Source organism: Perissodus microlepis, chromosome 14 (assembly GCF_051167445.1).
Source record: "Perissodus microlepis isolate ML-2025 ecotype Zambia chromosome 14, ASM5116744v1, whole genome shotgun sequence".
Classification (NCBI taxonomy): Eukaryota; Metazoa; Chordata; class Actinopteri; order Cichliformes; family Cichlidae; genus Perissodus; species Perissodus microlepis.
Window position 1 is genome coordinate 10,339,705 of NC_140474.1, and position 24,177 is coordinate 10,363,881.

The window sequence follows — 24,177 nt, forward strand, 5'->3', positions numbered from 1 at the left end:
GAGGAGGAAAAAAAGCCCCAAGGCCACACAAAGCATGATGTCTCACCTCCACCATGCAGTCTGTCAGCAATGGAGAGAGAGAGAGAAAGAAAGCGAGGGAGAGAGAGGGCTGATCCTAAAGGTGCCTAAAGCCTTTAAATTCCACCAACATGATCCTCCCCTCCCTGTAACACCTCCACTGCCTACTCACCCTTGTCCTCACCTTCCATCTATCAATGCCTGGAGAACACCCGCCATTCAAGTACCCAACACTCCCTAGGTCATTTGACTAAGAAAACACTCTAATTTATTCACATTATGTGCCCTTGGTGAACATCAAACACTGCCAGACCTTTTGTCTGTCATCATTTACTTTTGGCCTCCATGATTGGTCATGTCAGTGTTTTGCTGAACGTGTTCGGTGATGCTGTTATGGAAACATGTGCCTTTTTGAGCACTGTGATTGTCTGTTTGTGTTGGGCATTCAAAGCCCAGAGGAAAAGTCACACGGGTTCAAGGTTATTTCCAGTACTGTAATTATGGGTCTAACAAACACCTTGACTAAGACTAAAGGTCTTTCAGTGGGATTGTTTGACTTCACCGGGAAATGAGTGGGAGGTAGATTCACACGCCTACTATGTATATAAGGATTTAAATTTGTTTACTTTTTCATAATGTCGCAGAAAAGAATCATATTAGTAAAAGTAGTGTATTAGGCAGGAGCCTGAGTTACAATCTATAAAGGACCAAGGAGCGCATGTAAAGATTGCTCTACAATCTCTGAGTTATCTCTCTTTAATAATGCAGGTTGTATTAGGTCAATGCAGACCCAGTGTTGCAAATCAATTATTTGGACTGCTGTGTGGCAAAATGGGATTTACATGACTGTTGCATCAATGTGATTAAGCACCTTGGCATGTATTTAATTTACTGCATTAGCACAAAATCAGCCATTGTAGTATTATTGTTAAATCCATTTCCAAAGAACAGTGTGATGATGGTAGTGCTAAGGTGATTATTGCATTAGTTAATTCGTCAAATGATGGGCAGCTACCCAAAGATTGGTTTAATCTGTTGTTCAATTGAAAACAAATGTATTCAGTAGATTTAAAAAAAAAAAAAAAAAAAAAAAAAATGGAGTTCAGTAGAATGCAGTCATGGAGTGAAGTTTCACTCTTATCTTTAGTCTTCTAGAAATGCCATATGAAGTATAACATGTGATTTTTTTTTTTTTTTTTTTTTTTTTTTTTTGTTAATGCATAGCAGTAACTGTACATCATCTCATGTGTTAGAGCAACTTTAAATGTGTTGAATGTTTTTGTAAAACCAAAAAATTCTGTGTGTGGTCTTGGGTATATGGCGTTCAAAGTCAGGTGAAAGTGAGTGTGGTGGAGTTTTCTGGTGTTATTAAAGTAAGGTTATGTCACCAGCAGCATAGAATGGTCTTTATGCAGTGATCACGGGTAGTCATTATTATCTGAAATGCTGTGTGGGTGCAGGCCATTTCAAATAAAATGACAGTAATCCAAATTATTATTATTATTATATAATATTAATAACTAATTTTTATCTTTTCATCTAATTTCATTTCTAGCTTATCTTTCATTAATATTCTCTAATGTTTTTGAAAAAATGGGTGATGTGTGTGATGCTCTAAGGCACTAATGTTAGTCTTGAAGGAATGGGTTATAAATCATTCACGTACTTAAAAAGAAAAAAAAAATTCTTTCTCCCTCTCTCATCCACACCACTAGGATTTACAGTAATATCAGAGTGTCATTTGGACTGGAGAAATGTAGTCAGATGGCAATAAGGAGGGAAGATAGTCAGAACTGAGGAAATTGTTGTCTTCTTATTACTTTTAGTACATTGCAGACACTGAGAAATCCCACAGGCAAATGGGAACCATGAAGACATCACTAGGAAAGCTGCAACCACCAAATACCTGGAGAGACTAAGGCCAGTCTTGAGGAGTCAGGTGAATGAAAAGAACAAGAAGAACAATCAACACCTACGTCCTGAGAGTCATTCAATACCCTGCTGGGATAATCAGCTGACCAAAGGATGAAATAGGAGGCAGTGACATCAAGACAAGAAAGTTCATTACTGTGCAGGGTTTTACCCCAAATCCAGCACCCTGAGACTGTATGTTAAGTGGAAGAAAGAAGGCCAATGACTAGCCGGTGTTTCTCAGGATGAAACAAAGATCCATGCACTTCAAGAAACCTGTTCATACAAGAACTTTTTTTTATGCTCAAGTGCTAACATTGACACATTTACACTCTTTTGGATGCATCGGAGAGCAACTTGGGGTTAGTATCTTGCCAAAAGGTATATGGCATGCAAACTGGAGCAGCCAGGGATTGAACCACCAACATACAGATTAGATTAGATCAGATGACCTGCTCTACCTCCTGAACTATAGCCACACATTGTCTGGACCTTGTTTTCTGCATATTGATTAATGGAACTAAAAACAAGTAATTATACGTCCTCTTTTGACTGATGTGCCTGTAATTGGTTGACCTAGCCTCCTCTTCTAACGTTGCTTCTGTAGAGATATCAAAGTGGTGATTATAAGGCATGTCTTATAGCTCACAAATACTACCAGCTGGCATTCGATCTAAAATAACCCATCTTTGTGCAAGTGTTTGGGTTTTTTTTTTGCTTAAATAACAACACTTTTTTAATCTTCTTTTTTTAAATGTTTATTATATATATAAAAAAAACATCACTGAGCCAACAACTGTTTAATAATTATAACAGGCACTTTGATAAAGTCTATGATTCACTGGTAGTGTTAAATGCTAGATTTTGAGATCAACTTACGGATGCAAAGCAGAGAAAAAGCTGAGGGAAGAAAGATTCCAGGGGACAGCATGAGGAGGCTATATTCCTCTGGGTTAATTGTGCAGACCCGTCAGCACTAAATAAGGATGGTTAGAATGACTGGCTAAGTGACAAATGGATGTACAAATCATCCAGATTACTTCTTGGTTATTAAAAAAAAAAAACACGCACAACTTGGATTTGGCAGGCTTCCACAGTTCCTCTCTCATTACGCCTGGCAGTCTCACACTGACGGCCATCCTTTACAATAACTCTCATCAGTTTAGTTTTCACAAGTTTCACGAGCTTAAGAGTTTAACACTGATTATAAACAACTCTTTTTGTAATGGCATGTAATTGTGATGAGCTGGTTGGTAAGACCGTTAAACCTAAATGAGTTTTGATTGATTGTCTGAAGAGATGGCGTTTGACCTGCAGCTGTAGTGTAAATGGCTGTGGAGAGGTGCTGGTAAGCCGTCTAAACGCTGCACACCTGTGATGATGGGTTCCTCGCTGGTGTTTTCACAGAGGGTAGTGACAGTATAAGATGAGTTGTCAGACAGAGCACAGCTGTTCACTTAATTACCTTCTAGTATGGGAAGGAGGTTAATGAAGCAGTTTTGCGATCAGAAATGAGAGACAGCCTGAATGTGCACAAAAGAAATTAGTTTTTGGCTGCTAGGAAAGCAACAGCAGTTTAAATTATTGATTGCAAAAAGTGAAACACTGAAGTGGATCCACACAATCTCTTCTTAATGATATGTGATTGATTAATCATTAGGTAATGACTCTGGGTAATCCTCTTTCTGACTTTCAGAATGACCAATAATTTAGAAAATGTTAAATTTTGATTCATTATGACCTGAAACTACTGACTGACTTAGTAAACCATTATGACTTTATTGAGGCCAAAAAGCAGGCGAGCACAAGAACTCGGACTTCTTAGCAACTTTTTGCAACCAGGGGAGTCGCCACCTGTTGGCAGTTAAAAAGACTGCAGGTTGAGGGGACTGAGGTTGATTTAACTTTTTAAACTCAAAAGTTCTGACCCTCCTCTTTTACTGTTTATGCCTTGAATCCAGTGCCCAACTGCCTTAATACTGTATTTTTTCAATAGATCTTCTGCTCCTCTTATTGGGAAATATTTTGATTGCATAGCAGTATGTGAGAAGTTGAAACTTGCTTACTGGTCCTGTGGTGCAAATTAAGACTTTTGCAGATGAGTTTGAGTTTCTCAGTCACTACCATTTTTTATTTTATGGTTCCCTTGTCAGCCTCACAAGGTGTGCAGCATATTGTTTTGGCTGTGGTGTGCCTGTTGGAGTTGCTTGTGCCCTCTCAAGACAATAATTACAATTCCACTAGATGCACTTCAGTGTCCCAGAAGTGCTTTCCACTCACCAAAAAACACTGGAGCAAGTCTATTTTTGATGGAAGTTGAATTAAGCTGTAGAGAGGAGAAAGTCGGACAAACACCGCAACCGATTTGATTCTGTGGCTGCCTTGTGATTTACAATAGCAAATTAGTTTGGAGCTTTTTCGTCAGATCCATCCTGCCCTTTTGATGTCACAAACCAATGGGTGATCAGCCAGTTAATGGCAGCCCAGGCTCACCTGAAACTTGGTGAAGTCGCCGCTGAATCGGGGAATTACCTATAACCGTTACCTTTTACAGTTTAACCCTATGTGGCTCCATAGTGCAGTGGTTTACACATTTTCCTAACAACTGAAGAAATATCCCTGGTTTGTTCCTGGGAGCTACCGGTGCTGTGGTGAACCTTGTGATTGGGGAACAGAAAGTAGCTTTCTCTCTTATCAATTGCTACCATGCAAAAGCTTTGATGTCCTCCTAATTATACTTTTATAGTAAAGAAATATTTAATTCAGTAATATAGAAATTCTAATGTAGTTATTTTACTGGTAAAACTTTTTATTTTATAAGCTTGGAACTGATTATATTTTTGCAGTCAGTAAAGGCTGCAACTAGCAGTTAAAATATATTTTATTGTCAACCAATCTGCAACCTGTTTTTGATTAATGGGGTCATTATTTGTTTGTCCAAAAGCTCAATAGGTCCTTTTTGGCCAGACAGTAGAAATAAATAGGGCCAAAATATACAACATAGAATTATTTTAGATGTGCATATCTGCACACAGGTTGAGTAACTGTAAGGACCAGACCAGAGACAGTTCACCCTCATTGTGCATATTCATGTCATTATGGGGTGAATAACCCTGGCTGCCCGGGTATCCACTTAAGATCTTTAATCACCTGCACTTCGTTGTGAGAACAGGACACACCTCTACTCATTAAAATGATGGATGGAGGCATGAGGGGATGCTCTCTCCTGTTCCAAATTTGTTCTTATTTAGAAAGGTGCTTATTAAAGAACACCTGGGGGAATGAGGGGGGAAGGGATCTCCGAGAGCTGAGGTGGTGGAGGAGGTGGTTGAGGAGCGAATCACCTATTCTGAGGGTATAGCTGCAATTATATTGTTGCTAAGTAATACAGATATCTTTCACATTTTAATTTATATGTGTAAATGTTAAAAGCCAAACAACTATGTTCTCTTATTTTTAAAGAAAAAAAGTACAATTTTATTAAAAAAAATGTAAAAAATGCAAAAAAAAATCAACATATTCATAAATGGTAAAAAAAAAAAATTCAAATTACTGCAATAGTAGATGCAAAATCCTGCTTCTCAGCTAGAGGCATACATCTCTTGATGGTACAGCATGTTGAGGTGGGCAGCACTACTCATTAGCTTGTAAAAACAGGACTTAATTCCAGTTCTTTGAGGTTCATGAGGGAGTACAAAGGGGAGGAATCATCTCTATTTCTTCATCACTGCTGTTTGAATAAGCCAGTCAGACAGTGCTTGACATTAAAGACTCCCATAGGCCAGGTTATTGCCTCTTTGAGAACAAGCAGTAGGCAGGTTAGATGTAATAAACTGGAACAAATGTATTTCCGTCTCCAATTAGGATAAGTCGCTGTCTAGAGTCCCTCTGTGGTGCCAGTGTCATTTCCTGATTCTTTTTATGGATATTTTGTTTTGTTACATCAGCAGCCACCCCATCACCGAGTGAGTGACGAAAAGAGATGAGTACTGTATTCACTCTCTTATGTAACCTCATTGAATTCTCCTTACACTTAATTGGCAGCAATCTAGGCCTGTCAAATTGAATATAATCCCTTCGCTGTTGGTTTTAGCTTCCCTCTATGGTTCCAAATGCCTTTACTGAATGACATGGCATGCTGATGTTGTGAGTAATGGAGAACACTAATGGAATTGGCATTAGGTAATACATTTGAATAGCTACAGTACAGAACAGAAATGGCTATTTAGCGACTGAGCCAAGAATATTGATAGTTCCCTCCTTGATGGTGTTGTTGAAGTACATTGTATACTTTTGGTTGAGGTCAGCGCATATTAGTTCTCATTAAAAGTGTTTAATGTAGCTGATGCAATTACATTTATGGTAAATATATCATTAAAATAATTGTGTGCCTTTTATGAATAATTTATTACATCAGCAGAAATAGTTTTGTATACTTCGCACACATTATTGATTAGTCAGAAATGGGAAATTAATAGAAATCCTGTTTATGTTTTTGAAAAGTGTTAAAAATGAATTGAACATCTCATTACTTATGTTGTGCAATACTCTAGAAAATGCTCTGGAAATCCTGACAACGTTTTGGGGGGGTTGGCAGTGGGGGGTGTCAGCTATATGCAACTGAGAGATCAAAGTGGAAAGTGGATCACATTTTGCACATTATTTTAGTTTCTTATTTTGAAAAGTTAAAATGTTGGCTGTATTTAGCAGCCTGCGAGTTATCCAGTATTTAGTAATGCAAAAATAATATAAATGATTAAAAGCTGCATATTGTCAACATGCTTTACTCTGTTTATAAGTCTGTGGTATTAGAGTTGCACAACATGTCCTCAAAATTCTGTTCCGATATTTGGAAAAATGTTGGCTCATGTTCCTGATGATGCAGTGAAAAAAATTGTTTATCTGCATTTATAAGTTATTTTATCTTTTGGTTTTAAGTAAAACCGTAAAGAAACCCTTTAGTTTAACAGTAACTAAAGTAACTTAACCTTTCTAACTTGTCAGGAGCTGCACAATATTGTCACATTATAAGACTGAAGTATTTTCCATCTAGGATCTAGTCAAGAAGGGTTGTCTCATTGTTTTGTGCACTATAGGAACAATATTGTGATATGATGCAAAAACTTGCAAATGACTCCAAATGATTTGATGTAGCACAGACCTGTTACAGTATAAAAGGCTAAAACTGCCATTTAGATATTTGACCCAACAGTGACAAAATGCTTGCTGCAGACGTGCAGAGAGTATCACAATTTTTCAGTTCTTACTGCCAGCAGTAGCTCCTTTTGTGCCGTGATGAAAGATGTGTGCGCAGGTGGGCAGCTTATAAAAACTTGGTTCTGTGTTCTCCTAACGGTGATGTGTGTTGGTACACAATACTGTTTCTTAGTCTGTTTCTTACTTGCAGACAAGAAAATGGAGGCAGCTTCTTAGTAGTGATGTGCAGATCGATACTGAAATATCGATTCCTCCGATACCAGTCATTTATGTTCTAGAATCGATATTTTAGTAATTTAGGGTAGATTTGTAGTTTATCATTAACAGGAACACAGTGGAAAGAAACTATATCATTCAGATTGTCTTCCACCTTTCATAATCATATGCGGCTGTATAAATGTGTCGCAGCCCTTGGCGTGTGCACTCACAACAATGACTGATCGTAAATGGAGTCATGTGCGGACGTATTTTACCTCCACAAACAGCTGAGTCGTGGCAAGACAGTGAGGTGTTGTGGCAACACCACTAACCTCGTCAAACACCTCACAGTAAAAATCATATCACAGAATATGACGAGCGTATGTTGAGGTGAACTGAAGAGGAGGAGAGGGACAGGTGCTGCTAGGGCGAGACAGACGTCTCTCACGGAGTCCTTTAGTGCCGCAGGCAGGAAACGTTTTCAAATAGCACACAGCTTTAGTTTTTTAATTTCTATATGATAATTCTGCATTGTCAAGCGATAAGAACAAGTAGTCTAATGTCCTGTAATCATTATGAAGCTATACAATAGCAATACAATAAATAAAATAATTTTTTGTACAAAGTATCAGTATCGGATCAGTATCGTCGATACCACCCTGAATTTTACTTGGTATCGGATCGGAAAGGAAATCAGTGGAATCGCACATCACTACTATCACTACATCACTACTACTAAAGATAACAGAGGGCAATACATAGGTTTTTTTTTTTTGTTTTTTTTTTTTTTTCCCATTCTTATGCTGAGGGGGCATAATTGCACATAATTGAGTCTATGGTGCGATCATCTGTGTCATATTATGAGATTGTCTTTTTTTTTTCTCCCCGCCTTGTAACTGTTTCGATATGAGTTGTACAAACTTTAGCTTTGTTTGGGGTTTTTCCAAAAACACCAAACTAGGAGGCCTGGGAAAGCCTCAGGATCCCTGCAGGAGTTGGAAAGTGTTCCTGGGAATAAATTCTGGATAAGCGGTAGAAATCTGATGGCTGGAAAGATTCTTCAGTAGGAGTGGGGTTGTGCCAAAAACACCAAAGGAAAATGGATGTTGAGTCATAGAATAACAAATTGTTGGTCTTAACCTTTTTGTGGATTTGAGCTTTAAAAAAAGGGATATAGGCTTATCCTTTCAGAAAATACTGACAAATGACCAAAGGAACATTTATAATTTGAACTTTTTTTATTCATCTTTTTTTAAAGTTCTTTTTACTTTTTTGCTTTACGAAACAAATGTTTGCAGATGTCCTATGAATAAACAACAGCACCCTTTCTCCTTAAAACAGGGCTCAATCAGCCCTTTAGTATCAAGAAAAGAGACTCTTCTTGTCCAATTACAACCTCTCCAGATTCCCAAAGTGACATTTTTCCTGTATTTGACATTCATTTAAGTGCATTCGGAGTCAGCATTACCATTTCAATTAATGTGCAATAGCTGAGTTTATGGTCAATGTGAAAAGGTATTTACATTGCAGCTATGACTCACATTAACTGTCGTTGTCATCACTTGCGTCAGAACTGGAGAGGAAGACAATCACAACATAAGGAGTCTCCTTTCAAGCACAGCCTTTGTAAACTGCAATCTTTACCTACAACATCATCATCAGGATTAACTAGACTCTTTTGTCATACCTGTTTTCCTCCAGTAAGACAAAAAGGTTAATAGATAGAATGGTTTAAAATAAAGTTTAGTGATTGTGCTTTTAAAACCAAAGTAAAACAAATAACAAACATCGATGACAACACAAAACATAACAGTGCATTACAAAAAAAAAAAAAGAAGAATATAAAAAAAAGGAAAAATCCCAAAGTGGCACTTTCTTGGGGAAGCTAAATAATATAGCAATTTACAACATGGATGGAATTGATAAAATAATTATATTTACTGGCATAATAAAATTAGAATTTGCAAAAAATAAAACAAGGAAGACAATTTTGAGGTACCACAATGGGTAAAACAAGAAGACATCATGTATACATGTATATTTACAGACAGTCCACCTCTCTCTGCTTGCAGCTAATTTATTACAGTAACATCTCACTGTATGGGCTTTCCAAAGTTCTTTTCAAGGCAAGCTGAGTCATGTCAATATCTGGAGTAAGATTTCACTCCATATTGCATTGGAATTAAACATAAATATACTACTGTGTATTTTGTTTTGAATGCACCATTTTATTCTTCACTCTTTCGTTTTTTTCAATGGACATATAAAATGATAAGTTAGAAAAAAAACAACATTGGTCTGTTTTCCAGATGTAAAGAAACACTACTGATGTACAGTATGAGGGCAGCCAACATGATGGTGAAATACTAAGATATTTAAAACTGTAAGAGAAACAATGGTGCTCCATTCTTGGACAAAAAATCAGAACAGTCTGTCCTTTTCCTCCTCCTTCAGCTTTCTACCATCTGGGAAAAACAAAAACATTTTGGTTAGCACAAAGGTCAGCCAATACTGACTCACTGTAGATCTGTATCTGTGAAGGCTGGTAAGGGACAATAGACCAAAATACATAAATGAGTGGACTTCAAACTCTGTGTACTTGTTGGTTGTAGTTATTTTGCATTGCATTTTTTTCCCCATACTATTACTCAGTGTTTCAATTTTCACTTTTTCACCAGAATGATGTATATGATTCTGGTAACATTACATGTTTCCCTTCTAGTAAACCCCAACATGGCTAATCTGTGACTCACTGCACATCTGTATAAATGCAACGACATACAAAAAAATATACATAGTCCCCCATTGTCAGAGGACATTTGGACAAACAATTTAAACAAAAAAGTATTTTAAATACGAAATTATTGGCTGCAAAGGATTTTCAGTCTTTGCAGTCAATGACTTATTAAAGTCATAGACATCACCAAAAGCCGTTTTGTTCAGCCAGGCCATCACTACAGGCACCTTCAGTTGCTGCTTGTTTGTGGGTCTCTTCGCTTTCAGTTTGGTCTTCACTAACTCAAAAGCATATTATATTCTTTGCATTGAGAAACTTGTTTTTGGAGTATGTTTGGCTCATTACCAATTTGGACTGTGAAGTGTTGTCTGTTGGCTGAACCTGAGCTGAGAGTATATCCCTGTACAGAATGAATCCATCTACTTCTATCAGCAGTCGCATCATAAATAAACGCTAGTGAACCAGTTTCATTGGCGGCTGTACGTACCCATTTTTGCTGTGTTTTTGATCAGGAACTATTGCAATCCTACTAATTACTTTTCTTTTCACGCCATTCTGGTACAAGATAATTTTGGTTTTATTTTTATCTTCTTTTTTTGGTTTTCTGTTTTGTTTTCTTGTTTTTGTCCAGAAGAACTGTGCTCTTTTATGTGATATGTCTACCTCCTTAAGACTAGCTAACTATTGCGTAGGGTTTTTCCTAACCAAGGAAAGAATTTTGTGGTCATTCACTTCAGGTGTTTTCATTGGTCTTTCAGGCCTTTTGGTATTGCTGAGCTGCCTAGTGCATTCCTTGTTTTTAACAATGGTCGAAATATGGATTTGGGCCATTACTATAATTTTTGCTTTCTCTCTGATAGGTTTATTTTGTTTTTTAGCCAGTAGTGTCTTTCCCTCTTTTGCATGATGATCTTTTTTTCCTCATGTTAAGACTTCCAGTTATTGAGACTTAACCTGTCTACTACACTATTTGTCAGTCAGTTGTCCAATTCCTTTTCAGCCTCTGAAAATTGGTAAAAATACCTTGATTTAAAATATAGAGCCGTTGAAATAAAGTTGGCTCTATACAGTCTGATGGTGTAGAGAGCCAAAAATTACAAAGATTGTGTCATTGTCCAAAAACTGTATTCAGTCTCTTGCCAAGATTAACAGATGCAAACATGGGACATTGTCTTGGGCATCTGCATTCTACTTGAGTAATGTCAATCATGTATATTTCAGAGAAGTAGAATCTAAGACTACCCTTTACCTCTATCTCTTCATCTCCTGGTTGGAAGGCTCCGGAGGTGTTGAGGCCCATATCTGCAGGGTTCCTTCGCCCTCCTTCTCCTCTCCGCCGGCCCCCTGAGCCCCGGGAGGACATGGAGCTAGAGGAGCTTGGGTCTCGGGGGCTGTTGACTGTAGGGAACTGTGGTCGGCTATACGGCATAATGTCTTCTGAACCTATAAACAGGGAACAATAGTTAAGAATCAAGGTGCTACCCATCGGACTGAAGAATTCCTTTATGCTGTAACTATTGTAGTACCTGCATGCTGGCGTGCTTTGTTGGTAGTGCTACTCTCATGTTTATTCCCTTTCCCTCCGTGAGCAGTCTTTTGTCTATCCTGAGCATCTTTGCGTTCAGATGAGCTGGTTCTGGGGTCCGAGTCCTCTCGGGCTCGATATCCCCCTGTTCCTCCTCTCTTGTCTCGACCTTCACCGGCTTTGGGGGAAATCACTCCCCGGCCCTCCAGAGCTACCTTGGAAGGGTGTGTAGGGGACTTGAGCACTGCTGGAGGGGGGATGGGTGGAGGTGGGAGATCTGAAAAATAAACACAGGAAGCAAAAGCACATTAAAAACAAAAAAAAAAAACCCACAAGAGTTTAGAAAATTGCAACAGACTGGAGAACAAGATCTGTGTACTTATGAAACTTTAGTGTGTATCATCTGTCACTCACTTGTCTCACACCTGCAAGGTGATGCACAAACACAGCTGTGATGTGTGTACATACACCCAGAGCTGCAGACATAGCCATGCTGAACGGAAACTCCTCCGAACAGACAGTAAACAGAACAGATGACATTAGAGAGGCTGAATCTGCCAGAGAGTTATGAGATTTGAGCAAGAGAGGAGGGGAGTGTGACGGTCAGCAGCTGCCTCTCTGGCCTATTCGACTTCTTCTGTCGATGAATCAATGCTGCTTGTCCTTGAGCCATTATTCATATGAGACCGGCCAGTGAGCCGCCTGGCCTCTCACACATCACACGGCTATCTAAACAAAACGCAGAGCAAAAAGCCTTGTCTGCTTGCGATCAATGGCATTTCATCTTCTAATCAGCTACCAACCTGGAGGATGGTTTTGTTGGCAGCCAGACCAATAATCCACATTGGATTAGAACGTTATTAAACATAGTGAGTGTCAGCTCTTACACTTAAGATCTCAGTGGCTACCTCACAGACTTTAAGACAAAACTGGATTAGAAGAATCAAAGATTTTTATTCTTTTTTTTTAAACACACAACAAGCTAATGGGGCTGGTGATGTCTTTGCTTAGCAGTATAGTGAAGCTTCAATACACTTTCCTGATTATCCTCCACTCCCCTTGAATACAAAAGGGATGGTCAATATCATATAGCAGAGAGGCGTCTGCAGTTTTTTAATATCTGTCTTGCCTCCTGAGTTCTGCCTCAGTCAGAGTCCGATCAATGCCACAGTCTTTGAGCTATAGCTTGCTACAAGGTAGGAGCTGAGCGCCTTTTAGATTTACGAGGAAATATCGGCGAGAACGGAGCTCAGGTCTGAAACTGTCTCAGAGCTTGCCAAGGAGGATTAATCTGAGGGTCTGGTGGTTAATTAGGCAGGCAAGGCTGAAGCATAGCGGAAGAGAAAGGAAAGGAAAGGGTTAAGTTCGGTGAGGAGGCAGACAAAGGCATCGGAGTCAAACATAATATGAATCATGGAGAGAATATAACTTCACATCAACTGTGCAAACAAAAGAAATGACTAGGTCAAAAAAGGATAAGTAGTAGGGAAGTGAGGCTGCTGAGGTGCAGGGGTAGAGGTGTTGATTTTTTTTTTTTCTGGTTAGCAGTCTTAACCTAAAGAAATTAGGACACCTCAGGGATATATAAACAAATGACAGTTATGTGTTTGCCTCTGTAAATGTAATTTGTGCCTAGAAAACAGGGTTTGTGTTTCCTTTCTTTTAAATTTCATTAAATCTTTTTTACCTATCACCTCAGAAGCCGTATTCCAAAACACAGACAGGGTATGGAGGGTGGGAGGGTGGGTGGTTGGGGGCAGGGGAGGCAATAAACTCTAAATGAAAAACAATCCATTCAGATCAAATGTAATCAGCAGGAGGACTGATAGGCAGACAGAACTGCAGAGCTGTCAGTACGCCCCCTCCTTGCTCAAACAAAGACGGAGCAGAGCAGGAGAGGAAAGGAGAGGAGAGTGGAGTGGGATGGAGAGATCACGCCAATGGGAGGGGCAGCGGATGGGGAGGAAGCCAGGATATAAGGATGATGGTTTTGGGGGGGGGGGGTTCTGCAGTGATATAGCTGGTCTGGCTCCCAGTGAGCTGGATATTAAATCTCCCTGTCAAGTGCTTCCAACACTCAAGGACACCTGACACTAAGAGGAGAGCCAGCTCTGGGACAGCACATACTGTACACGCAAGAGTGACAATGTGCACACTCTCAAATACAGATAAATAAATAAAAAAAGATCTTTCCACAAGATCAAATCAGAAAGGAAGTGGGGAAAAACAGGTTGTCCATTGGTAGGCTTCTGAGTTTTAAATGATGGTGCTATAAAATGTTAATTGCTCTGTCCCTTAACAAGGTTAAAGCTTTTCCTTCTCTGTGCAGCTGTTCCAGTATTTAGCCTCTTTTTAGTTTATGTTCCACCCCTACTGAGCTAGGTGATGCTTCAGTATGAGCCACAGCACCTTGATCCATTTCATTAGTGGCTAGAGTAGAGAGACATCCTAGTGTCAGCATCTCCAAGCTGGGCAAAGCCCCCGTGAGACAACCCCCCTCAATTTCTTCCCACCATGGCCCTGGCCTCCAGCCCACCACTCACCCGATCTGTTCAGCCCTGCCGCAGATTAGGAGTGAAGCCACGTATGCATGCGCATAAACACATGAGAGAAGATGATTAAAATTCTGGCTTACAGCACACCCATACTCAGTCATTTACAGACACTCTGTCACAGATAACTGCACTTCTCCCTTCCATATCTTTACAGGAAATATAGGAGCAGCATTGATACAAACTGACCATCTGTGTACTTGTGGGATACAGCTAAACTGCTGCCACTTGTCTGTGTAAATAATGATAAGTGATAAAGAGACTGTGTGTGCCCGGATGGAGATGATAAACATTTAATTTTCTTGATAATTGATCATTTTTAGATGCTGCATAACACACACACACACACACCATAGGCTTTAAACAAAAAAAGACCTGAAAGAAATATTTGTTAAAACAAGACTTGTAATTCTGGATGACTATTACTTGAACCTGAAATGTTTTTACTTAATTGGCAGAAAGGATTTTTACTATTTTATCTTAGTAATCTACAATATCAAATGAGCCTGTTTTAAATATAACTAGATGTAATTAAAAGATGTGTACCTTCATTGAAAACTTCACGTCGCTGGTTCGCTGGATGACCTACTGGATGTTGTTTCTGCTTTTTAGGAGGCCTCCTGTGTACAGCGGCCATACTCATGTTACTGTCTGTAGACACCGGGCTGCCAGGACGGTGACTTGATGGGTTTATTTGGTATTTTCGTGCTGACAAAAGAAACAGAACAATAGTTTTTTCCCCTCTTTTTCTTGGACAGCAAGAGAATAAAATTATTGCAGAAACATTTCCTATAAAAGTGGTCTACTTTACCCGAAGCTCCCCCAACTTCTTGGCCCTGTGAATTAGGGTACTTTGCCACCCTGAGGCCTGAATACTCTGCAGCTGCAGCAACCGCTTGAGCAAAGTCGGCGTCTGTGAAGAAGGATCCATCTGATGAGCTGACTGCACTGGATCTCCCCGAAGAGACATTATCCTCTTCGGAAGCTGACCCCCATCCGTTGATCATGGAGCCCGTCACTGAGCTCTCCAGGTCCCCCATGCTGGATGCAGGCGTCTGTTCTAGCCCTCGTAGCAGCAACCTCCGCGGATGCATCTGGGGATGGTGAGGGTTTGTGTGGGGGTGGGTGTGGTGGTAGTGCATCTTAGCCACCTCTGCATCTGTCTCATCGCCGTCCTCCTCTTCCTCCAGTATGTCCTCCTCCTCCATACCATCCGTGTCCAAGGCTAACGGGGTGTTGATATACCCATATGTGTGTGAAGGAGACATGGGCCTGGGAGGGGGTGGGGGGCTCACAGCATGGCGCCTATAAAAAATGAGAAAAAACTCATATCAGTATCTTATAAACTGTAGAGTTTTTTGCATCATTAAATCATAGTTACCCAGTTATGGAAAAAACAACCTAATCGTCCCATGTTTTAGCCAATTGACTACAAATGAGGTGCTTTACTGTTGATGATGCTGATGATCTTCTGATGTCACATTAGAAGTTAAGTTTTGATCACCCCAATGATGTGAATTTGCTAATTTATTTTAAAATGGCTTCTCTGTGGAAGATGAACTTCAAATTCATTATGGCTTTTTCCCCCCTTCAGGCACAATAACAGGGATGAGTTTTCCAAAACAGTTCTATCTCACAGCTGGATTTCTGCACAATTATAATCAATGACAAAAATACATTTGACTAAATTTACGCTGATGTGCTATTTGAAACACATTTTTAAAAAAAAAAAACCCTAATGTTCTACTGCTTAAATCCCCGTACTATACGGAAATGAACTGCAACAAATGACTCCCCAGAAGGTAAGAAATCAGTCTAAAACCTAAGATATGCTTTTGAAAAATGGCCAACGGTGCACACAATATACATGGAGTTTAATGGGCTCAATCAGGAAAACAGCCATGAATTTCAAATGCAAAGTAAATCATGTTTCTTTATGAGGCTTTAGAGAATAGATACATTTCTTGAGGATTTTTTTTCTTTTCAGCAGCTGAGTGCTCTTATTCTGCTACTTTATTCTTGCAGACAGCTTGACATCATGCTGCTGTACCTGCGTTCATGGCTGTCTGGGGCATCCTGGAGCATCGGCTGCATCTCCTCCTGGGGTGAGGGGGTGAGAGTGGCTGTGGACTGGTGACTGTAAGACACGGCAGCAGGGGAAGAAGCTGCCCCACGGATGGGAGGAGTGGGCCCCCTCTCCATCTCTTCTTCCTCCTCCAGCTCATCAGGCTGCAGGTACATGTGAGAAGGGGGCATGGGGCACTGCATGTCTGGATCACAGCTGCCAGCGGAGAGAAACAAGCCTCATTACCTTCATATCGCTCAGCAAAAACATGAATGTTTTTTTTTATTGAAGCCAGAAAACATCCTCTAAATATTCATGTCAGCCTTCTATCAAAGTCTGACATGAACCTAGCACTAATGGACAGAAAATGCTCGGGGCAATTGTTTGGAATGAATGTGGAGAAAAGGCAGCAGCAATGAACTAGTATTTAAATATACTGTCAGATCAGATGACCATTTAGACATGTCCCACCTTTCTTCCATCGGTAGAGAGTATTCCTCTGTGTTCCGAGTTGGGGGTGGGTTTGCAGGAGGAGGGGGCAGAAGGTCAGCCCAATTCATTGTGCTTTGTTTGGGTACTTTGGGGGTGCGCACTCCCTTCTTTTGACCCTGACTCCCTGTTCACAAAAGGGAAAACGATCATTCACAGGACCGCTACAGATACACATACTCTCTGTCTCTAAAAATCACATCAATTATTAATGCTGGAGAAATCACAAGGTAACAAAGATACTGACAGCAGAGACAATTGACATTAATAAGGCTGACTGACAAGAAAACGATAATTTTACATGTGAGAGTGAAAAGGCTAATGCAACTCTCCAATTTATGTAAGTATGCCCATACTGCTCAGAAATTAAATGAGGGGAAATACTATAAAACAGCTATTTCCCTGAAGGGGTATAACCCAGTATGAAGAGAAAAGGTAGAAGGAAAACAGCAGAAAAGGGTCCAATTAATAGAAAACTATTAAAATTGTGAACCAATGAGCTGTGATGTGCAGGCAGCACTAAAGGCTGCTCCTTAATGGCTTGAACTTCAAACGCAATATCAGAATGGATACATGGCATTAAGGTGGCAGTGTTGCATGCCGTCTGCAATGTGTTATCATTTGTCCTTGTCCAAAGACAGACATTGAGGCCATGATGAAATTAGGCTGCTCCATACTGGAATTAAAGTAAAGCCAATTAACGGAAGTAATGCAAAATAAGCAAGGACAAACAGAGAAATAAAAAGTACAAAGCAGAATAACAAAACACAAAATAATTTGAAGATGCATTTCCTTTTATCTAATTTGCTTTAAACATCCTTGGATGATGTTGCATAAAGGAAACAAAAAACAATGGAAACATGCTCTCATGCCTTTGTTTCAAAGTATTGTTGGCACTTGTGTTTTATTCACCATGTTTCCACACTGAAGGCTTTGCTTCAAGATGGGCTAACATGCAAATTAATCAAATTACAATTGAAAGCATATTTTATTAGTGGCTCAAAGTGATTTAAAGCCTTTGAGAAAACTGGGATTTTAAAACGGAGCTTGAGGGTATATGTGATTATAGAATTCATAGTAATAATTTAGCTGGAAAAATAATATTTTGCCTTTTTTTTTTTTCTTCCTGCGAACATCGAATGAGAGTCTGTGTTGATTTGTATAACTGCCGACTGCCCGACCTGAAAAAACTCCTGTCCTTGATCCTCTAACCATCTTACCGGAGGTACTACTGCTGCCCCGGTCAGAGCTGTTGTAGGAGCCCCCAGTGTGGCTGTCATGAGTCTGGCTGTAGGGAATGGTGGCTGGCATAGGGCTGTCACCTCCTCTGTAGCGATCTGGTGGTGAGGATAGTGAAGGATATAGTTATTGCAGGGAGGCAGGCAAACAGGGACACCACAGAGATGACTACTTTGTACTAAACAAAGATCACCACTTTACATTAGAAATGTTAAACAATATATGGAGTGAAATGAGATTACACCGAGAACTATGTATTTAGCTACACATGAGGCATGCAGGTCATGCTTTCATATTCATTCTCATGTGAGTATGTGAACACATGCAACAGCTGCACTGAAATCTTAAAACTATCACACCAGCTGTGGTTCCTTTCTGCAGGTACGACCAGGTGATGATAGCTTCATTCAAAGCATCTTTAAAGATCTTTGAGTTATCTTTATCTTTCCTTTAGAAATCTGACACCAAGGATAAACTCTCACACCTGCTTTCGTTATAAAACGAGACACCCCAGATACCAAAAGATGATAGCAATTCAAGCCTGGCCCTCATTTAGCAGTAAAGATTCTACTTGATTGCGTGGAGAGGTTGCATGAATGCCATACAGACAGGCAGAAAGACAGCGATGGTGCTTTTGTTGAATGAAAAGGACTGAGACAGAGCCAAGGGATACATGAGCATGAAACTCTTCTACACGTATCCAGAGTGGGGCGAAACAGCCAGGAGAAGAGAGAAGTGAGGGAAAAATCGAGTGGAAGAAGATCATGGCTTGGAGTTGGCCTCTCTAAAGATGGCTGCTGGCTATTCCACACACTCACCCTTGTTCAGCTTGTTTTGCTCCATGATGTTGTACTGCAGCTGGGAGCTTATTTCCTGTTTCTGCTGCTGGACTGAGGGGGGCTTCCAGCAGTGTTTCTCATTCACCTCTCCTCCACCCACGAGTCCACCTCCACTCCCTCCAGTCACTCTGTCTGAGTTCATGTTGTTTCCCATAATGGAGGACTGGATGAGCTGAGTGGTGGCATAAGGTGTCGGCTGGCCCGCTGGACCTACAAAGCGGCCATCTTTAAGGTTTGGGCTGTTGAAGGTCTTCATCTCATTGATCTTGTTGGACAGGTCTACATCTCCATAGACTCCTGACTCAGGCACCATAAGGTTGGTCTGCTTGTTTTCCATCTGGTTGTTATAATTGGCGATACAGTCGGCTGAAGAACATGAGGAGGGCATTTAGTCAGTCTTTTCTACTGCCGATCAGCTTAGCAGCAGTATGCCAGTTTGGCAAAAGATTTCAAACAATAAGGCATCATTTCATCTACTGTCGAGCTGAAAAAATTAAGAAAAGCAACACATTTTTCATCTCAAGCTTTTTGAATGATCCCCACCTTCCAGAGAGACATTTCTACTTATGGTTTAAGTCTCAGTTTTGTTTGCAAAAATGGTGATCTGCTCTAGGTGACTGACACAGGTTATGTTACCCCCTTCTCAGTTTCACCCATGACTCAGTGTAGGTGTCATCTGTGTTCTTTTTCTTCTGATGGTTGGGAGCGTCTTTCCTCATTGAGAGGGACGGAGACATGTCTGTATCAAAGACCTGGAATGAGGCGTGCAGTAAAAGCACAGCTTCACTGACAGATCCAATTTTCCCTGGCTCATAAAATATTCAAATCCTCCAGCAGATCTGAGAGCCAGCCTTGCGGTAAATACCAAGGACGGCCATAGGTGCGCGCAGCTCGTGCCACGTAACTCATGTTTCAGCTGCATGGAAAAGCTCAAACACTTCAAAGGTTGATGTGTGAAAACGCCCCTATGGCTGAGATAAAGGGACCTTAACTTGTATTTCTTTGCTCTGTCACCTAGTCAGTGATCCTCTTAATGTTCAGAATTTAGGTTTGGCACACACACAAAGCATGCGTCTGGCAAGCTCCTTAGTGTCATACAGCAGGGTGTCATGCGAGTGAGGGCTGCCTCTAGCCTGTTATTCCCTGTTAAACATCTCAGACCATGTTAAGGTAGAGTTAAACACTTCAACCTCAGAGGGGTGATTAGCACAAAGAAAAACTCAACTTGACTATAGTCTACAAAATGAATTATTAATCCTCACTGGAAAGGTTTGAAGTCAGGAGAAACTATTTAGTGGCTGGATGGATATTGGATTGAACAGCTGGACAGGAATTATGTGCTGCCCTTAAAGGCATAGTCCCAAAGTGCATAATTTAGAACATAAAGCATTTCATTGCAATCCAAGTTCCAGAGGATAGAGGTTTTTTGGTCATGGCTGTTAATTATTAATATTACGTCCTACATCATACTCTGTGTGTGTGTGTGTGGGGGGGTTTGGCAGCAATGCATAAGATTCTGAGGCCAAATATGCTTCCCTTTGTTGATAACTGTACTAGTGCTAAATAAACTAGAGGCCACCTGGTGGTGTTCTCTTTTTTCCCCCTCACCCTACTTATCTTATCTTTGCTTTGTATTTCTGCCAATACATCTCACTGTACCATTTAACATACACTTATTCTTCATCACTACTTTTTCCTCTCTTTCCATCTGCATTTCCAGGTACACCCTTCTCCCTCTATCATTCTCTTTTTCTCTGCTTCTGGCCATCGTCTGCAGTCCAGCCTTGACCCCTTCGCCCGTTGCACATTTCTTAAATAACTGAGCACTTAGGGGAAATTACATTACCGGGTATAACAACTGTATGGAAATCAGCAGAGCAATTTGATTAGCAACAGAGTAGAGCTATGAGCCCTGCTCAGTGTGCTCCTTTTATTTCCTGCCTAAAACAGCTCTACTTTAACCTCAGATAAATCAAACACACAAGCGCACAGCCTCTCTTAATCCTAATATTTCTCTAGGTTTTTCTTGTGGAGACCTACAGAAGGGAGCGATACACAGAATAACTCTCCAGGGAGCTAACCTAGATATCAGATTTTACTTCCTTTTGCACTGCAGATTCCCCCAGCTCCCTACATTTCTTATCTCTACAGTTATTTTGTCAAATGATTGCATTGTTGCCTTCGAGAGGAGGGTTTATTTTGGTTGTTGACTACATACGGCACTGACAAAACATGCATACCTGGTCGGCTGTATGTTGCCAAGTTGCTGTCGCTGTTGCCATTGCCAGCAGTGCAGCAGTTGATGCTGCAGTCATTGTGGTTGGAACATGAGTTGGGCCATGTGTCGGCCAGCCAGGGTTGAGTGGCAGAGTCCCCAATGTTTAGTAAACCAGGCCTGTGGACAAAAAAAAGGAGGAGGAAAAAAAACAAAAAGGGCACCAAATGGTTGACAATAGTAAGAAACCAAGCCAATGCCGCAGTGACATTTATGTGAATGAACTGCAACACCACAATAACATAATATTTGAAAGAGAAGATTATGTGAGTTTATTTATCCAGCTGAGAAAGGGAAAAGTAGAAATCCAGCTTTAGCACTTTTTGCCTTTCGGCCGCACACAGGCCCAGGGAGCACATTAGAAAAAAGCCCGGCTAAATAGATTGTGTGTGCTTGGCTTGGCCATAGCCGATGACACTTTCCCTGAGCCCTCGTGAGCATTAGCGATCCGCCTGGATTAGACAGCTAGATAAAATTCTCTCCCAATGCTGCGAAATCCACGTCCTGAACAGGCAGTGAACCACAAATACTCACAGAGTAGATTCCACAGTGTCACACAATATCTCTATCATTGGAAAGTGGGTTTTTTTTAGCTGTACACAAGGAGAACAGACTTGAGCAATGGAAGAAAAATGCATCCTTATCATTGTTTTGCCATCCATCTCTGTCTTGTCTCCTGTTTTTCAGCTTTAATTCAAATTCAAATCAAGATGGCTCATTTAACAGGATTCTACTGTACTATTGGACCTTAAGCCAAGTAAAGACAGTCTGTTTTTGCTCATTGAATGAATCAATTTAGTATACAAAAAGAATGCAGGAACATATATTGTTTGAGTATCCAAATCTCTATAGAGTGACTCTGGGTTTGCATATCGAAACAGTGAATTAGCCATGAATTACATTTTCTTATTCCCTCTTAAATGACTCATTTCTTGGATTCATTTTGGGTAATGAACACATTTGTCTTGTACAGCCAAATACAATCTCACAATGACTCCTCAATCACCCTGGCAGTTATATGTTGATACTGAACAACCATTGTCTTTGTGCAGAGCTGACAATTCAGTCATACAACTGAATAATATAATGATGGCTTCAAGCTAACTGTTCATTAACAGAAGAACAACACACGCATACATTACAGTATTAACTATGTTTTGGACTAGAGTAAAGAGCGCATAATGAATGAATGCATATTTTCCTGTTTTTTCCCTGCTATTTACCAGTTATATGAACACATGCCAAATTCCATCCAATGGATATACAGGTCCAAGTCCAGACATTCTTGCTGTTTATGCATAATGCACAATTCCACTACATTAGGCGGCGTGCTGTTGCTGCTGTGTACATGCATGTAGCTCCATTAATGTTTTATGGTGATGCTACGGCACAGCCTGGTGGTTGCATGTGGTTCTCCACCATTTGGGACAAGGATGGGCACTTGGCAGACTATATGGGGCTTTGTTCCTGTAGAATTATTACATACTTAATGCAAGTCCTTACCCCTCTCCTCTGCTCTGTGCTACCTTTGAAAGGCACAGCACTCCCCCTAGTGTTTGTCAAAGAAAAGTACACAAGGCACACCCTACTAATATACTCCGGAGGTTTAAGGATTCTTTGTATTTGAAATTACATTCTTAGCATTCATTCACTTAATCCGCCTGTTCAAAATATAATTTTTTTCAAAGACACTAAATGAACTCTTACCTTCCAGCACTGCTGACACCTTCTCCACCTCTTTGATATGCCACTGAAAGAGAGAAAATGAGTTTGTTGTGATTCCACCAACGTTATGATTGTCGTGATGTCCTTCTTTTCACCACAGTCATGTAAGTTCAACATAAAATTCTTTATTTGAGTTACTTATTTTCTTATTGAATTATTTATTTATTTTGAATTGCCAATTTTGTGAAAAATGATTGGGAGAAAACTGCTTTTAAGCTAGTGCTGTGTTTTTGTTTTTGTGTTTTGTATCAGAGCAAGTGAGTGTGTGATTGAATGCATGTGTCATCATTTCAGCTGAGTCATAGACACACACGCACACACGAAGCAACAGGAGCAGGAGGATGTGTAAGAGGCTTATGAAGAACAAAGATGCAGAGCTCTTTGGTTGTCTGGCTCGGGTTCAGCGTGTTTGAAGCTCTGTGTGCTGCAAGTTGGACTCTTTCAAGGAGCTCTAAGCTGCCGGTGTGTGTGAAGGAGAGATAAACTTCCAACTTTAATTACAATCTCTTCCCTGAGAGGAGAGAAGGTGGAAGAGGGGTAGGTTGGGCCTTTGCTGTGTTGATTCCATGTCTCTCTTTCGAAACAGGAAGTGTGTGGTGTGGTCTCTGCATGTAGCCAGAGGAGATCTTATCCAAAACTAAATTATCACAGTCTGGTTAAAGATGAAAATCAGTATAATGCTCAGTAAAGTCCTGGTTTCACATAGAGTACCAGGGCAGGGAATTTCTCTCTAAAGAATCGAACCTTAACGTGCAAGCAAGGACTATGTTTCAGCTGAAAGATTTCCATGAAACAAGCCTGCCACTGCAAAATTATTCTACCTGATTGCAAGCCTCAAGGCAGACACAAAGCGCACTGCTACTGTGTAGATACAATCCCTGCACAGACAGGATCAACCAGCAGAACAACAAACACAGAGTGCACTGGATTGTCTCCTTCACTGTTACTTCCTCTTATCTATTCACACTGTTTCACATTTGCCATTTCGCTAAACACCGCCAACACCCTTTTGCGCACCTCAAGGGAACAAGGAATTTCCGAGGGATGAAAGTCCACGAGTGAAAGAAGAAGGTGGAGAACTGTAAAGACAGACTTGCAGGGACAGAAAGATACAGATATACAAGGAGCTTTTCTTTTATCTGTTTTATGCTGTGTCACTTCAGCTCACAGATAACCTCCTTAGCTCTGCTGCCACTTGCCTATTTAATTGGTGTGTTGGAGACTCTAGTGGTGTGTCATTCTCCTAAATCCCCTCTGAGGTTGCCAGCAGCCCTTTGATCAAGTTACCACTACTATAAAACAGATTCTTGGTACTGTGGCCTCTCTTTTTTGAGCTTTAAGTTCTGAAACAGCTCAAATATTTGCTGGAACATTTATGTGGAGGTAG

At 40.4% G+C, this 24,177-nt stretch overlaps 1 protein-coding gene across 9 annotated transcripts in view; it reads right to left on the minus strand.

Moving 5' to 3' along the window:
- Positions 1-8,563: 8,563 nt before the first annotated feature.
- Positions 8,564-24,177, minus strand: part of robo1 (roundabout, axon guidance receptor, homolog 1 (Drosophila)) — a 228,348-nt gene continuing 212,734 nt past the window's right edge. For 6 of the 9 annotated variants that reach the window (XM_084951696.1, XM_084951693.1, XM_084951695.1 and 3 more), the window contains 12 exons: positions 22,773-22,815; positions 21,031-21,185; positions 18,770-19,156; positions 17,933-18,049; positions 16,695-16,839; positions 16,209-16,439; positions 14,970-15,463; positions 14,705-14,866; positions 14,150-14,164; positions 11,608-11,883; positions 11,331-11,524; positions 8,564-9,809 (listed from right to left, as the gene is read on the minus strand). In XM_084951696.1, the coding sequence (XP_084807822.1) occupies positions 9,795-9,809; positions 11,331-11,524; positions 11,608-11,883; positions 14,150-14,164; positions 14,705-14,866; positions 14,970-15,463; positions 16,209-16,439; positions 16,695-16,839; positions 17,933-18,049; positions 18,770-19,156; positions 21,031-21,185; positions 22,773-22,815 (2,234 nt within the window). In that variant the 3' untranslated portion in view covers positions 8,564-9,794. The remainder of the gene's footprint in view (positions 9,810-11,330; positions 11,525-11,607; positions 11,884-14,149; positions 14,165-14,704; positions 14,867-14,969; positions 15,464-16,208; positions 16,440-16,694; positions 16,840-17,932; positions 18,050-18,769; positions 19,157-21,030; positions 21,186-22,772; positions 22,816-24,177) is intronic. The other 3 variants (XM_084951694.1, XM_084951699.1, XM_084951692.1) reach the window with 1 other exon arrangement.